Here is a 14,280-nt window from a genome sequence, read left to right as displayed (position 1 = left end):
ACTAAAATATAAACTAACCAATTAAATAAGACAAAACCCTAAAATCCTTCACCTAAAAATACACAAAAGTATTTTTGATGCAAACGATAAACTATGAAGGGAACATCTAAAATACTATCTACAATAAATGAATCGCAGTCTCATTGGACAAATGCTTCTCTCTTATCCATAAAAGGTTGCGGTGAGATGGGAGTAGAACTGGAAATGTTGTCAGCTTAAACCTTTCTTTTTTTTTCTATTTCAATAAAGATCACTCGAGCGCTGATTAGTTCCAGCCAAATAGCGGGTGACCGAAGTCCGTGTACTGATAGCAAAGTCACTGCGAGGCATGATGGATCATTTATACAGGGCCAGCAGCTGGCATCGGAAATCCCAGGAAAGAGAATGGCATGAAAACAAAGCTAACAGATTTGTAGATCTGATTAAAGAGACATGGTACAGCAGCCAAATATGTAGGAGGCGCCACCTTATTTTGTCTAATTAAGTTAATATTTATTTTGCAACAAATGTTCATAGTCAGGAGGACATTTGGCTAATAGTGATCACAGTACGATAACACATATTCCCAGAATAATTTTAACTCATGAGAATGCAATTGCAGAAAGACAAAATTGCTGAATTAAAGGCATTTACCTTAAATTGGAATTATTTAACTTGGAAGGAAGAGTAAATATGTAGTAGAAGTGGTGCATTACATTAAAGATGATCTCATTAGTAGACTATGGGATCCATTTACCAAATGTAATATTTATTTGGGGTACACACAGATATTAAGTATGCTCTGAATGTATCTATAGGGATGCAAGTAAAAAGTATGAATCTTCACAGCGCTGTTTGCTGGATAGAGTCCAATGATCCTTTCTAGTGGAGAATTTTCATCCAAGGTCTCCAACCATATAGCGATAAAAAAGAAACCTTAAGGTAGACACAAGGGAAATCTTTCTAAATCTTCCAAGGTGTAACCATGTAAGACTTACCTAGTCTTACTTGGAGATGTTCCTATAAAGGTTTCTTTGTAACAGAAAACTCCCCAACCCATATAAATGCACACTCGCCTATAAGGTGATCCCGATGTTCACAGAAAGGTTTCTTTATTGTAGATGTATATGTGCAGTAATATTGACATCTCCTGTCCAAATAACTGTTTAAACAAATTTATTCTTAAAAGGGTGACAATACACTCCAGATCCACCCGCACGTTCTCACCCAGAATAAAAAATGAAGGTGGGTGAGTGTGCATTTATATGGGTCGGGGAGTTGGCTGTTATAAAGAAACCTTTATAGGAACATCTCCAAGTATGACTAGTTGAATCTTACATGGTTACATCCAGGAGAATTTAGAAAGATTTCCCTTGTGCCTAACTTAAGGATTTTTTTCTATCCTTTTATGGTTGGAGACCTTGAAAAATATCCTCCTAATAAGGATCTTCGGGCCCTATCTGGGAAATAGCGCTGTGGAGATTCAAACTTTTTTCTTGGATTCTACCTATTTTGGATTTAGTATCCCATACAGTATGTGTGTCTCCTAGCTGCAGTTTTCTGTTTGAGTGCAGGAGGATGTATATCACTTTCTTTGTATCTATGGGGATATCTGCTGTAATTTCACATTTTTGATCGTAAAAGTTAAAGTCCCCCACAACTGGGACTCTTTCAGTCCCGACTTTACCAAGCTCCAGAATGTTGAGGATGAGGAGCAAAACACCTTCCCTAGAACACAGGGCTGACATATTTGGTTATACTATAGAAGATCAATGATGTCTAGATTGACAATCACGTGGTCGACCACTCATGGTTGAACACATCTAGTTAGATGCCTAAAAATAGTCAGCAGAGTCTATATCAGGCATGTCCAACATTGGCCCTCCAGATGTTGTGAAACTACTCATCCTAGCATGCTTTGCCACAGTTTTGCTATTAGAGAATGCTAAAACTATTGCAAAGCATGCTGGGATGTGTAGTTTCACAACATCTGGAGGGCCAACGTTGGACATGCCTGGTCTAGATTGACGGTAACAGAAAATTGATGCAAGCAAAGGATTGATGGGAACATGGTCAACACTGACAAGGTTGACAAACGATTTGCTCTTTTTTTTTTAGATGTCTTAGTCAACATAGGTCTACATGGACACCGTATAAGTGTATGGCTGCGCTCGCCATGCTTGGGGAACTGTGCTTCGCACACTTTTTTATTCTCCCTCTATGTTCACTCGGATGCTAAAGTATGAACAAAAAGTCTGTTGACCTTATCACTGTTGGCCACATTCCCGTCAACCTTTTGCCTGCGTTGATCTTCTGTTAATGTCGATCTAGACTCTGCCGGCCATATTTAGTTGTCTAGCTTCATGCGTTCAACCATGAGTGGCCAATAACACGATTGTTGATCTAGACATCGTCGATCCGTGTGGACCCTCCCCATTCCTGGGTTTGGTCCACACACCCAAGGGCGTAACTACCATAGGAGCAGGGGGTGCAGCTGCTATGGGGCCCAGATCTGAGAGGGGCCCACTTTGCCTGTCAAAGTATCATGTGCTGTATACATTTTTCAGCATTAGGTGATAAATAGGGGCACTTACAAACTTTTGGTATGGGGCCCAAATGTATCTAGTTATGCCACTGCGACACACCCCACATAAGAAATTTTAGGTTCAGTAAATAGTCATTTTTTCTGTAATTTGTTACTCTACTGGAGGCAAATATGGAAGATTATAGACTTTTATTTGTAGCTCATTAAATTCTTGAAGTAAATTACTGTGAACATTTTCATGAAAAGAGTAAGAGGCTGATGAATGAGCATATCGAAGACTTGAGTTTTATTTTCAAAAGCTCCTTTCTTCTCTGCACTAAAACACATCTTGTATCAACACTTTGAGCACTTATACTGTATTTAACAAATTTGCATTTGCTTGGCGAAGACACGGTATCACAAATTCTGTCCCTCAGCATCAAAAGGCGTGTACTGTAGCTCCAGTGTCCTCTCCTTAAGCGTAACTATGGTTGTATAACAAGTACAACAGCACAGATTGCTTCAAGGCAGGGACTACTGTTCAGCTACGCATGTCAATTGTCTATTTAATTATTATTCCTTTGTAGCTATCTCCTCCTTTTTCCCCTGCAGACTGGACAAATGGGTCCCCTTTTGCTCTATTAAACTAATGGGCAGTGCTGTAATTAGGGTGGTACAATGGTACAGAGTGCATGTCAATTTTCAGGCAGGGGGGGGGGGGGGGGCGCTGTTTGACGGCGCTTGACAATTTTCTATTTGAAATCATTCTCCTCTGTAGCTTCCTCTTTTTCCTTCTGCAAACTGGAAACTGTGCCCTGTTTTCTCCCGGATACTAATGGGCAGGGGCAAAACTAGGTTGGCGTGACATGTACCACAAGGTAGGTGGTACTGTTCAGAAGGGCCTGTCAATTGATGAGTTGAAGAAGCTAAAATCAGGTACTTTTGAAAATATTCTTGATGTTTAAAACATGATGACATATAGGGGGAAATTTACTAAGAATACGAATACGATATTTCATATTCTTAATACGAATAAATATGACTGCATACGGCAGTATTAAACAATACAGATGGAGTGCCTCTCATTTTTGCTGGCGCTGCGCCAGCGCCAGAATCTGGCGGAGAGGTGCCCCATCTGACTGAGACGCGCTACAAAACCACGGTTTTTGGAATATTTCGGATACGAGATCTCCGGATACGGGAGACTCTACATTGACCTCAGTGCGGTAATGCTAACCATTACACCATCCATGCTGTCCCAGTAACTGGGCTGTTTTCTGAAGCAATGGAAAAGCTGTTGGTGAACAATAAGCACAGAAGGGGTACAGACTATTAGATGCCAACACCTGCTGGCTAGCAACAGAGCGGAGTATTGCTGCACTCACCGTTACCTTTTATTTATAAAGTGCTGATACCGTACATTGCACAGGGCCGTAGTCTAGACTTTGAAAGGATCATGACACGAACAATTACATACAGAAGAACAGAAGTTAAGGATGGTTATGTTAGTGACTTGGTAGGGTTCTGTGTGACGCTTCATATATAATGCAGAGGAATAACAATTTTGCTCTGGTTTGGAATATCCATATAAAACAAATACAAAACTAGCAGCCAGAAGGTGTTTTATCTATGAATATTTAAATTAGAATGAAAATAAGCTGCTGCTATACGCAATATGCCGATGGCTACTCTGCGGCCAATAATAAAACAGCTATTGGCAACTGGCATTTATCTGCAGCTACTCATTTAAATTGTTTCTTTTAAGCTTTATAGTACATGACTGTAATAGTGAATATACAAATGCAATTGTAATAGCAATATGATCATTTATTAATTGCATGGTATCTTTTATACAATTACAGATATTGGTGCAAATAGAATGTTAGTAAATAATAATTAATTAGTAACTACAAAAGACCTACTAGTAGGCTAATACCCCTTTCACACCGCACTTGTTAAACGGTATATTGCCGTTTTTTTTCCATTTTAAAACGTTTAGGGCTGCAGTGGGAAAGCGCCAGAGTTCATTTGCCGGTTGAAGATAACCGGTATTTCAAAACGTTTAAAAAGCTGAGTCCTATACGTTTCAGAGCCGGTTTTTATGCAGTGAGAATGGCTCTGAAACGGTATTTAGTAAAAACAACAGATTACAGACCTGTGATAGGCTGTCCCCTGCAGTCTGCCTTGAAACGTGTTCAGGGGATTAAACGGGTTGACTGATGTGAATGGTACTTAAACGGTATTTAAAACGGTAATCTACTGCAGTGTGAAGGCTCAGACCCGTTTTAAATACCGTTTCATAATACCAGTTTTTAAAACGTTTAGGCAGTGTGAAAGCGGTATAAATGGCTTCTGACATAAAAATGAGTAAATATTCCCTGTAAAGCGAAGCATTGTCTATGTGTGCTACTGCGTATATCATTGACAGTGTTGTACACTGAGGTGCTAATTGTCATGCAATAGGTGCTTAGTATTGTGTAGGACCCCCTATAGAAGTCCATGAAGGAATGCAAATGTTCATCAAGAAATGCAACGTTTTCATTACCGAACAATGACGTGTTTAGGTAGACCAGTGTGGGGTGTGTTGACGTCGCGTGTCGGTTCATGCAACATCAACACACAACACAGCAATATGGAACCACCACCAGCATGCACAGCACCTTGCTGACACTGGGGATCATGGCCTAATGGGGTCGGCACCACACCCAAACCCAAACCCTACTATTAGCCCGAAACAACTGAAACCGTGGCTCATCAGTCCTCCAGGGGTCCAAATATTGATATCATGCCAGGTTATGTACTGTGTCTGGGACTTCTTATCCCATATCCCATGGATGCAGAAGAACATTGCTCCAGTCTACTGTATATTTGCCTGGTACCACCTGCTTTGTATGTGGATGTGATGATTTAAGCCAGTGGTGCAGATGTATGAAGCAGTGATAAGGGAGAAGAAGTGAGCACAAGGCAACCAATCACCTGCTCTGTATAATTTGACATTATGCAAATTATAGATGTTACATCTGTGCTGATTGGTTGCCATGGGCCACTTCTCCTCTGGCTCACTTCTCCTCCCTTATCACTACTTCATAAATCTGCCCCACTGTCCTTGTCTGTTGCCAAGGATAATCCTGTCCAGATTATATTGGGCACAATTATTAAGAACCTGTGTATGGCCACTGAGCGGCCCACTGTGGATGGTTATGTCTTCCTTAAAGTAGTTCCAGTACACATGTGACAGCGTAGATTGTGGACTGTTGAATGTCAAAAAAAACGATGGAAATGGCCTGTCCAATCAATTAGGCTCTCCCCATCCAAACTACAAACATTTACATTGCCTTGTCATAAGCAGCCCAGCAGATATTCAAACTGACTCACGAGATTACAACTGATCCAGGTCTGGGCATTTCCAAGACATTACATTATGGTCGCTGAAGAAAACGGTGCACTGAGCAATATATTGCTGACAGATATTAAGCCAAAATTGCCCAGTGACCATATTGCACCGTGTGTACACACCTTTAAACTTCATGACCCTATTGTTGGTTGTATCCTTGAACATTCAGGAGCTATTGTTCACACAGCAGGGTAACTACATTTTTTGCGCCCCCCCCCCCCGCCGTTAAAGGGAGGGCTCCCAACAGCCCACCCGCCCCTCTGCCCGCCGCACCAACCCCCGCAAACCCCCCCATCCCCTGCAGTCTTACCTAGGTTCAGTATGCGCTGGTCCCGGCTCCCTTCTTCTGCTATGAGGACCACCACAAAATGTCCGCCCCCATACAGCAGACAGTTTCAGAGAACTGTCTGCTAATTGGGGGCGGACATTTTGTGGTGGTCCTTATAGCAGAAGAAGGGAGCCGGGACCAGCGCGTACTGAACACAGGTAAAGACTGGGGATGGGGGGGTTTGCGGGGGTTGGTGCGGCGGGCGGCGGGGTGTAACTATAGCACTGCAGCCCCCGGCGCCCGCACATGCATAGCGCCCCCCCGCGGTCGTGGGGGCTGCGGTGCTATAGTTACGTCACTGTGTTCACAGTATATTCCCAAGAATGTTGTGATGTGGGAAAACAATGGCAACACTGACCTGAAATGCTTTTAAACATATAATAAGCTAAATGAATGTTGATATCCCTACAGATGTGTCCTTATACAATAGTGCCTCGCACATGAGTTGCAGGAGATCAGGTACGTGCATACACTCGCACCTGTGATCCAGATGCATTGATGCTGCAAAGTGAGCCCATGTCCGTAAATCACTGCAAGGCATAGTTGCCTACCCATTCTGCAGGAGACTCCCTGAAATAGCAGCAATCTCCCTCTCTCCCTCATTAGTCTAGCGATCTCCCCCATGTCACCTAGCCCACATTACACTGTTACACCATAGTTCCCTCCCCTCCTGTATTCTGCAGGAGACTCCCTGACATAGCAGCAATCTCCCTCATTAGTCTAGCAATCTCCCTCATGTAAACTAGCCCACATTACACTGTTACTTTTTTTGGGGGGGATGAGAGATGGATACATTTACATTGAATCATCAGCACCATTTCCCAGCACTTTACTAAGTATAGTATCTCTTACTAACTGCTGTGGGGCTCATCTACATTTGGATATAAGTAATTTTACAAGCAGTACACACCCACGCTTCTACTTGCCACGTTCACAATCTCTTTTCACAATCTTTCCATATATGGAACTAGCCACGCCCTTTGGGTGGAGCATGACAGGCCCCCTCAATGAAGTGCTGTGCAAAATGCTACTACCAACTATAATCTCCCTGAAACTAGTTTTCAAAAGTAGGCAAGTATGCTGCAAGGGGCATGGGTACAGCTGTATATAATAATTTATTAAGGTATTTTCCCATCTCCAATGTGCATGCGCGGTGGGAGCCAAGGCAAATCTCCCAACTGCTCCCACTGCTAAAGGGATAGGACGGACCTAGCACAGGAAAAGGGGAGGAGCTCTGGTGCCAGCAGGAATGGGATGAGTATGTGACTGGTAGACAGGGCGCTTTTATCGCTGCCACTTCCTGGCAGCACCTGCAGCCGTGATCATGTGATCCTCTTAGGACTGCCACCACTCAACGGGACAGCCGGGGGATACGGTCACTAGGTCTGCAAAAGCATTAGGTCGACAACACTAGGTTGACATGTATTAAGGTTGACATGACTGAATGACAACATGGGGACAGTCGACACTCAAAAGGCCGACATGGGGTTTTCCACTTTTTTTTGTGCCGACAGGCGGTTATTTAATGCCCTACCATCCATTAGGGCGTGATGAGAAAATAAAATAGAGTAGCGAGACACTGCGTCCGAAGAATGGCGAGTACAGTGAACCATGCGAGGGGATGCGGTGCTACGTTTCAGTGCACATGTCGATTGTGTCGGCATTCGGGACAAAAAAAGAGAGAAACCCCATGTCGACATTTTGGCTGGCGACCTTTAATCATGTCGACCTACTGTAGTGGTGTTGACCTAATGCGTATTGACCTAGTTGCTGTCTAACCAATGATCTATACCACCAGCCAGGGCCGCCGACAGGGGGGTGCCATGGGTACAGCTGTCCCGGGCCCCGGCCTCTGAAGGGGCCTGGGCAGCTGCCCCCAGCGGCACAGATCACCCTCCCCCTGCACCCGCAACCCCGCCTCCGGGTCTCCCAAACCCGGCAGACCCCTTCCAGGCATGCACAGTGCAGCCTGCATAGCACCGAGCCTAGGGCACAGAGGGGCTCGGCGCTCTGCAGGCTGCACTGAGCAGTGTGCACTCCGGACTGTGAAGGAGGGAGTCAAAAATGCTGACGCTGCTGGATGCTGGTAAGTAATGGGGGTGGGGTGCACGACAGTGCAGGCGGGCGTGCGTGCGGGCAGGCGGGGGGCCGCTGTGCTGCTGGGGGCCCAAACTTAAGGTCAGTCCCAGGCCCCAACATTTCTAGCAGGGGGCCTGCCCCCAGCCGGATTGATCTTAGAGGTAGAACATGAATTGTGGGTTTTAAAAGAAAATAAATACTACAGTATAAGTATATTACAGTATATTCCCAGTGCAGGAAGCTGCCGTATTGCATTGATTCACGGAACCAGTAATTAAATAACTATTGTTTCCTTACACTCTGCTATTTATATCCGATATGTGTGTACTAGTAGGAATCCTATTTGATAAAAATAGCGCATTTACCTTACACTGATCAATGGACTTCTAAAGGCTTTAGATAGGACATAAAGGAGGATTTCTGATTGTCAATAGAAGGTAGAATCAATGTGAGGAATGAAATACAGAATCTCCTTCCATTATGGATTCTGTTGAAGGCAAAATGAAATACACACCTCTGAAATTTTTTATCTTTCCTATTCAAGATTTCTTTTAAACCTGGAAGTTGTCAGGATTAGCTTCCAATGCGAGTTCTAAGTGAGTTTTATGTGTTTTACATTCTAGGAATGCCGGTGTAGGGTGCATAAACTGCCTCTCGTTTGCCAGTCAATCTTTGGATCATACCCTGGGAACACGATTCCCCGGTATCAGTGAATATACTCTCATTTTTAAACACTGATTGAAAAAGCATCGCGAGCTTGCAAACTGCTGTGAACAAGAGAAGGGATCTATGCTGCTATTAATGTGTGGAGCTTTCAGAGCCATATAAAGATGGTTTCAGATGAGCTGTTTCTGAATATATATAAATATAAGATATGAAGCGCAAGATGCAATATCTGAATATCAAGTAATACAGTACATTATATATTTTTCATTTTGTTGGAGGCATATCTCTTCTTGATAAGAATATAATCCTTCTATTGGATGAGGTGCGTCATATGTGTCCAAATCACTTTTAAACTGCCAATAAATAAACACATTCAGATGTAGATTTTGGTGGAAAAACTGTTAGCTTTTGATTAAATGAGATATAAATACTTATAAATATTTATTCAAGGAAAAGTATGGTGGCTAAGAAAAGAGGGCCAATAATCAGTCACTCTGCAATGCCCAATCAAAGACAACAGCCTGCACTGCAGGCAGATACTGCTGCATACTTGCCTACTTCTAAATTCACCTCTCCAGGAGAAGCCCGGAGAGGCAACACGTCAGGGGGGCGGAAGCAAGTCTGAGGTCACTTGGCCCCGCCCGCAAAAAAAAAGTCTGCGATTTGCGGGACGTGGAGAGGGGGCGGGGCTTAAATGACGCGAAATGCTGCGATTGCGTAATTTTAGCCCCGTCCCCTCGATTTCAGGTAATTACACCTACGGGCGGGGGGGGGGGGGGGAAGGGGGCAATTACCAGAATGCAGGAGACTTGCCCACCTTCCCGGGGGGCTCGGGAGAAGGACCCGATTTCCGGGAGGCTCCCGGCCATTCCGGGAGGGTAGGCAAGCCTGCTGCTGTAAGGGGAGGAGATTCGAATGTAAGCGCATCTGAAAGCTGAAATAGGCAAAAAGGAGTAGTTTAAGCGCTCAAACAGTACTTTTTGCATAACATTGGGCCTTATTCTGGTCGGTGCGGCCGGATCCGAATATGCGGCCCGGACCGTGCGTGCGAAACCCCGCCTTCCATACGGATCGCCAACTCCGTCCGTACGCGGTAAGAAGCTGGCCGAACGGACCGCACGTGTATTTTTCACGGAATACGCCTCCTCCATCTAAGGGAACCTCCCCCATCATTCCCGCTCGCACATGCTCAGAGACGCCTCTGCACATGCGCAGACACAAAACATCGGCGGGCCAAACGCACGCGGATATATCCGCACCGACCAGAATAAGGGCCATTGGGTGCGGCTAAACCCGACCATAATCAGCAAGATCCTCTTTAACAAATACATCAAATGGATATACCTTCACATGGACCCCCATAGATCAGGGAGTGATAAACAATTGAATTCCTAAACACAACTATAATACCCTTTAAACATCAGTTATCCAATCAGCCTTCTAATTTGTCACAACCCATTTAGGCGATGATATTGCCCCCGTTTGGATGATGCAGTCAACTACCAGTCAACAAAAAGAGCACATCTCAATTGGGTCATTTCCCCCAGAATTTTGCCCTACCGTTTTTTCCTGCCGTAACATAGGGGTAGATGTATGAAGCAGTGATAAGGGAGAAGTGATACAGTGCCTGGTGCTTTATCACCGGCCAATCAGCTCCTGACTGTAAAGTTACAGGCTGGATTTAAAAAGGGACAGTCAGGAGCTGATTGGCCGGTGATAACGTCCCAGGCTCTTTACCACTTCTCCTCCCTTATCACTGCTTCATACATCTACCCCTTTGTTACTAAAAGCTCCATAAGGAAAACAAAAAGGAAACGAAGGGTGAGAAAATAAAAAATAGGTAGAACGTGGTCAATCTCAGTATGTACAATACACCTCTAAAATCTCATCCCTTCTCTCTTTTAGGCTTTATATTCGCCACAAAATATGATATATTTCACAGTAGTTTGCTAGCAAGAGGCGCTTCGCTATATATAATATTGCCAAACAACAATGAAGAGCAAGGGCCACAGAAATCAGAAGTGTAACTATGGGTCCGATTTATCACCATCCTCAGATGCAGATGTGCTGTGGTTATATCATACTGTACCAATCCACAATGCGGTAACTGATTACATTGCACAGATGTATCAATTATGGCAACCTTATATGTGCGAGCACATTCTGAAGGAAGTGGGCAGGCAGCTGACAACCAATGATGTCAGCTAGCCGCCCCACGCCCCCTCCCACCAGCCACATGTTGGGTGCATGCACCCAGCAAACCTTTTGATACAACCTGTTTCATGTGTCTACATTTAATGACTGCATACCCTATAATTATATCATATATTCCACTTACCATGACCGATACATGTAGAACGTGAATCTGTTCGTCCAGTTCCTGCACTGGCTCCTGCACAGTTGGAGGGGTACTTAGTGAAGTGTGTTCCCTCATGCGCAGAAACAGATGAAAGTAAAGAGTTCCGTTTTCCAGCCATTTTTGGGTCCAGTGCACAAGAGATAGGTCCTCAGTACTGCCAGACATTTCTGAAAATAAATGACATTATTATAGCCAAAAATCAGCATTATATACATGACAGCAATGTGGAAATTAGAACCAATCATTTCTACAACACCTCATGTAAGTGTAAGTGACCAATGACATCTTACTCCTCCTCAGTGATGTCATAACACTGCTTCTGTGCTAACAATATTACTGAATATAATTTAACTGAATTCAGAGATGTACGCAAATGCCACCGCAGCTGCGTATTTGTATGCACCGGCTGTGCGCCAATGTTGCAGCCCTCCAGCTGCTATAAAACTACACATCCCAACATGCCTTGCTGTAGTTTTAGCATACCCTAATAGAAAGGCATGATGGGACAGACCATTTTTCTGGTTCACTCGCAAAGGCAAATTCCTTCTCAAATGGACAAAACCATTTGCACTGCGGGGGGGGGGGGGGGGGGTAAGATGTAACATGTGCAGAGAGAGTTAGATTTGGGTGAGTTATTTTGTTCCTGTGCAGGGTAAATACTGGCTGCTTTATTTTTACACTGCAATATAGATCTAACTTTGAAGTAAAACCCCACCCAAATCTAATTTTCTCTGCACATGTTACATCTGCCCCCTGCAGTGCACAGAGGCCCTTATTCTGGTTGGTGCGGTCGAGCCGCATATGCGGCTCCGACCGCACCAGACGTATCCCCGCCCACACTACGGATCGCCACGGCCGTCCGTACACGGACGGCTGGCGATCCGCACGAAAATGGTGGAGGCGTACGCCTCCACCATGGTGGGAGCTGCCCCCTGCATTCGATGGTCGACGACCATCGAAGGCAGGGCCGCACGCCGCGGCAGCTCCCGCAAGCTGAGACCACACGGACAATCGTCCGTGTGGTAGCTTGTATGGGGGCTGAAAGCTGACATCCGCCGACGTCAGCTTTCCGCCCCCATGAGTGGCGTCATGCCCTCATTACCATGCGTACGCCCCGCGTTTGCATGGGAACGCCCATGAAACGCGGGGCGTACACATAGGGAAATGAGGGGATGAAGCCCCTCACGCCCCTATACGCCCCCTTTGCGGCGGACGAAATCCGTCTGCGGCGAAGGGGGCTGCACATGCGCAGATTGACCTCTGCGCATGTGCAGAAGAAAAACATCGGCGGTACGGCCGCACGCGGGCCGTACCGCACGAATCAAAATAAGGGCCATGGTTTTGCCTTTGCGAGTGAACCAGAATAAGGGCCATAATTTGGCCGTGCCTTCCTTAGGATATGAATTTAGGTGCTCAATATCAGCATCTCTGAACCACCGTTTGTGTACAAAGACACAATCATTGGACATACATCAAGTTTCTGAGTAACCCCTTGCCTGCTGGCAGTAAGGCGCCACAGTAGTGTAGCTGCATACAAGGCAAAGAATGCACCACTTATTTCCTTTTTTTCTCCATTATTTGTGAACACAGCTAAACCTAGGGTTCCCCAGGCAGAGTGAATGCATTGAATCCCTCCATCTCATCATGGGTTGAATTCCCACCATGACCCTAACTGTGCGGAGTTTGTATATTCTCCCTGTACTTGCGTGGGTTTCCTCTGGTTGTTCCAATTTCCTCCCACAATCAAAAATAAACTGGTAAGTTTATTGGCCCCCATCAAAAATTGACCTTCGTGTGTTTGTACCCGAGCAGACAAGATTGGCCATGTGGATCTTATCTGCCAACAAATTCAATGTTTCAATCAGGTGGTGCCACCTTCATCCTGCACAATGGTTTAGTGCCATCCTTGCCAACCCCAAGTTACTGCCCTGAAAAAATCTCAGAATTTTTATGATACATTTTTTACTATTTAAAAAAAAAAAAAAAGTATTTGCAGATTGATAACCAATGACACTATACGGTATTTACCAATTGTAGATATTACATTAAAATGGCTGGGGTTTGTGATAAGTCATAGAGGCGGGGGCGAGGCAAGTCAAACGAGGCTGGTCCACGGTGTGGTTTTCCTAATTGCATAATTGTGGCCACACCTGCTGTACAATGCTAAGATTGCTGGCATTGCATATCGGGAGCATGGCAACTATGAACCACATCATCGCCGGGGTAAGTGGTGGGGCATACTTGCCTACTGATGACCCACCCCACCCCCCCCACACACACACCCCTCCCGCATCCTTCTCATTTCCTAGAAAAGTTGGCAGAATGGGGAAAATAGTGTGGGAACTAGAGGAGGGGGTGGGGCCTAATGACTCGTTTCTATGGCAATCACATTATATGACCCTACTCCCTATGCAAATATGTTCCAATCATGGTCATTTCTTCATGAGGGTGTGGAGCCTAATGACACAATTACCATTTGTTTTTCTAATTACTTTATATATACTTATGATTTTGCTGATGTTCTGATGATGTTTGCGTGTCCGTTCCTATATGGTATTGGGGCTGCCCGCCACCCCACGCCCCTCTCTACCCCCTGCCCACTGTCCTGGGTGCGTGCACCCAGCGATCTCACTGTTCGCAGTGGGTGCACGCACCCAGCGCATGCACATCGGTCGTTCGCAACCAGAATACCCCCTATGTGTACAGCAGCATATGCACTAGGTGTACACCAATGCCGCTCTTGATTGGCTGCTGGAACACAAGCTCCTATTGGCTGGCAATAGCCGGAGGCCCACTCTAAAGATGGCCGGGCAGCCCACCGCTCTCTGCCCGGCTGTCACACTGCTTCAATTCTGCCGGGCAAGTTTTTCAATGCGCCTGCTGCAGCCCCGGCCAGCTCTATGTATGTTGTGGAGTAAAATGGTGCTCCATTTAAGGATGGCACCCAGCTT

At 45.1% G+C, this 14,280-nt stretch overlaps 1 protein-coding gene across 1 annotated transcript in view; it reads right to left on the bottom strand.

The window, feature by feature from the left end:
* Positions 1 to 11,494, bottom strand: part of ASTN2 (astrotactin 2) — a 349,199-nt gene extending 337,705 nt beyond the window's left edge. Inside the window, exon 1 of the mRNA XM_083161032.1 lies at positions 11,309 to 11,494. Within this exon, the coding sequence (XP_083017158.1) occupies positions 11,309 to 11,494 (186 nt within the window). The remainder of the gene's footprint in view (positions 1 to 11,308) is intronic.
* Between the last annotated feature and the right edge of the window lie 2,786 nt (positions 11,495 to 14,280).

The sequence above is a fragment of the Crinia signifera genome, chromosome 9 (genome assembly GCF_055691185.1).
Source record: "Crinia signifera chromosome 9, ASM5569118v1, whole genome shotgun sequence".
In the NCBI taxonomy this organism is placed as follows: Eukaryota; Metazoa; Chordata; class Amphibia; order Anura; family Myobatrachidae; genus Crinia; species Crinia signifera.
The sequence above is the reverse complement of the archived record's forward strand: the minus strand, read 5'-3'. Positions and strand labels throughout refer to the sequence as shown.